This window comes from Oncorhynchus clarkii, chromosome 12, assembly GCF_045791955.1.
Source record: "Oncorhynchus clarkii lewisi isolate Uvic-CL-2024 chromosome 12, UVic_Ocla_1.0, whole genome shotgun sequence".
In the NCBI taxonomy this organism is placed as follows: domain Eukaryota; kingdom Metazoa; phylum Chordata; class Actinopteri; order Salmoniformes; family Salmonidae; genus Oncorhynchus; species Oncorhynchus clarkii.
Window position 1 is genome coordinate 63,501,204 of NC_092158.1, and position 1,738 is coordinate 63,502,941.

The 1,738-nt window shown below is 49.5% G+C and overlaps 1 protein-coding gene across 1 annotated transcript; it reads left to right on the forward strand.

Moving 5' to 3' along the window:
- Positions 1 to 228: 228 nt before the first annotated feature.
- Positions 229 to 1,410, forward strand: LOC139422502 (ferritin, middle subunit-like). The gene is made up of 4 exons (XM_071173662.1): positions 229 to 354; positions 528 to 596; positions 731 to 865; positions 1,183 to 1,410. Exons 1-4 carry the CDS (start codon positions 229 to 231, stop codon positions 1,336 to 1,338), a joined length of 486 nt encoding a protein of 161 aa, XP_071029763.1. The 3' UTR covers positions 1,339 to 1,410.
- Positions 1,411 to 1,738: the final 328 nt, after the last annotated feature.

A 1,738-nucleotide genomic window follows, 5' to 3' on the forward strand; every position in this document is an offset into this window, starting at 1 on the left:
GCCGGAACCCCCTCGATGTCCAGAGGGGGCGGAGGGACCTCCCGGACCTCAGATTCCTGGAGCGGACCAGCCACCACCGGCCTGAGGTTAATACGGTAATCAGAGGGAAGCTGTAATCTGTAACACACCTCGTTCACCCTCCTCAGGACTTTGAATGGCCCCACAAACCGCGGACCCAGCTTCCGGCAGGGCAGGCGGAGGGGAAGGTTTCGGGCTCGAGAGCCAGACATGGGTGGCCTCCCATGTCTCCTCCGCGCGCCTGAACCAGTTGTCCACCGCAGGAGGCTCGGTCTGACCCTGATGCCACGGCGCCAGAACCGGCTGGTACCCCAATACACACTGAAAGGGGGAGAGGTGAGTGGAGGAGTGACAAAGCTAGTTCTGTGCCACAAAGCTAGTTCTGTTTGATATAAAAAATTATAAAAAATCTGCCAAAATGCAGTCTCAGATCTGCCAGAACTACCACAGCGACTGCGAAACTGCCATCGACCTGATGATCAACATGTTGATGTTTTCCTCTTATGCAGCTGGGGAAGAATGTGAAACAGGCCCTGCTGAACATGCACAAGATTGCCTCCGACAAGGTTGACCCCCACGTAAGTTATGTCCCCCACATTATGGTGGAACCACATGTCACATGTATATATCACATAGGATCCAGCTGCTGGATCAACGGTAAGGAGACTGCAATTGGCTACCAAGGGGACAATTTTCTTGCTCTACATAGTAGTGTATTATTATGCCAGATCGTGATGAGTGGGGAAATGGGCTGGAGGCCATGCAGTGTGCTCTGCAGCTGGGGAAGAATGTGAAACAGGTCCTGCTGAACATGCACAAGATTGCCTCCGACAAGGTTGACCCCCACGTAATGGTGGAACCACATGTCACATGTATATATCACATAGAATCCAGCTACTGTATTGTCCCAGAAGATGATCAGGTTGTTGTAGCTCTGATAACTAATGACACAGGATTGTGTGACCTGCCTCTTCACACAAACACAATAGTCCACAGACGCACGGATGCACACTATACACACAATGCAGCTCATGCATGAGTTGGACAGCTGCAAACACCTCATTGAGTTAGCTGCCCTTTGCCATTACCACCAGGCTCTTGTGTGTTGATGCATCTACAGTAGTGTCCGTAGTCACTCGTCTCGCCTGTGTTTTCCCTCTTTAGCCGTGTGACTTCCTGGAGACCCATTACCTGAATGAGCAGGTGGAGGCCATTAAGAAGCTGGGTGACCACATCACCAACCTCACCAAGATGGATGCTGTCAACAACAAGATGGCAGAGTACCTGTTTGACAAGCACACCCTGGGAGGCCAGAGCTGAACCACTTTCATCCCCAGGCTACGGCCTCCAGCCTCAGACCAGGACTCCTGACTTCTCTGATCGATCCTCCTGCCTTTGCATCTTTGCGGAGGGCGAGTGATGAACTGGTACAGAGCAATGCATCTGTTTCAGTTTGACCACACTGTACTGGATTTGGGAGGGAATGCATCTTGTGAAACAATTAAGTAAAAAGATCACAAAAGTTGTTGCTTTTGAGTAATGGATGTATCAGTTTATTCTGGTGAGTAGAGAGTAGCTCAATACCAAACAAGAATACCAAACAAGGATCCTTTTCACTAAGTGTATAACTGGTCATTTTTTATCTGCACTGAATCTGAAGAATGAAACGTTTTGAGCTGGAATCACTTTGTTTAACTCAAATGCTGGTTGCCCAAAGTCT

Excerpts from the sequence above, each read along its gene's own strand:
- LOC139422502 (XM_071173662.1), top strand. The coding sequence starts at position 229 with ATGGGTGGCCTCCCATGTCTCCTCCGCGCGCCTGAACCAGTTGTCCAC. Across the intron at positions 355-527 it reads ACACACTGAAAGGGGGAGAG|CTGGGGAAGAATGTGAAACA; the intron begins GTGAGTGGAGGA and ends CCTCTTATGCAG. Across the intron at positions 866-1,182 it reads CCGACAAGGTTGACCCCCAC|CCGTGTGACTTCCTGGAGAC; the intron begins GTAATGGTGGAA and ends TTCCCTCTTTAG.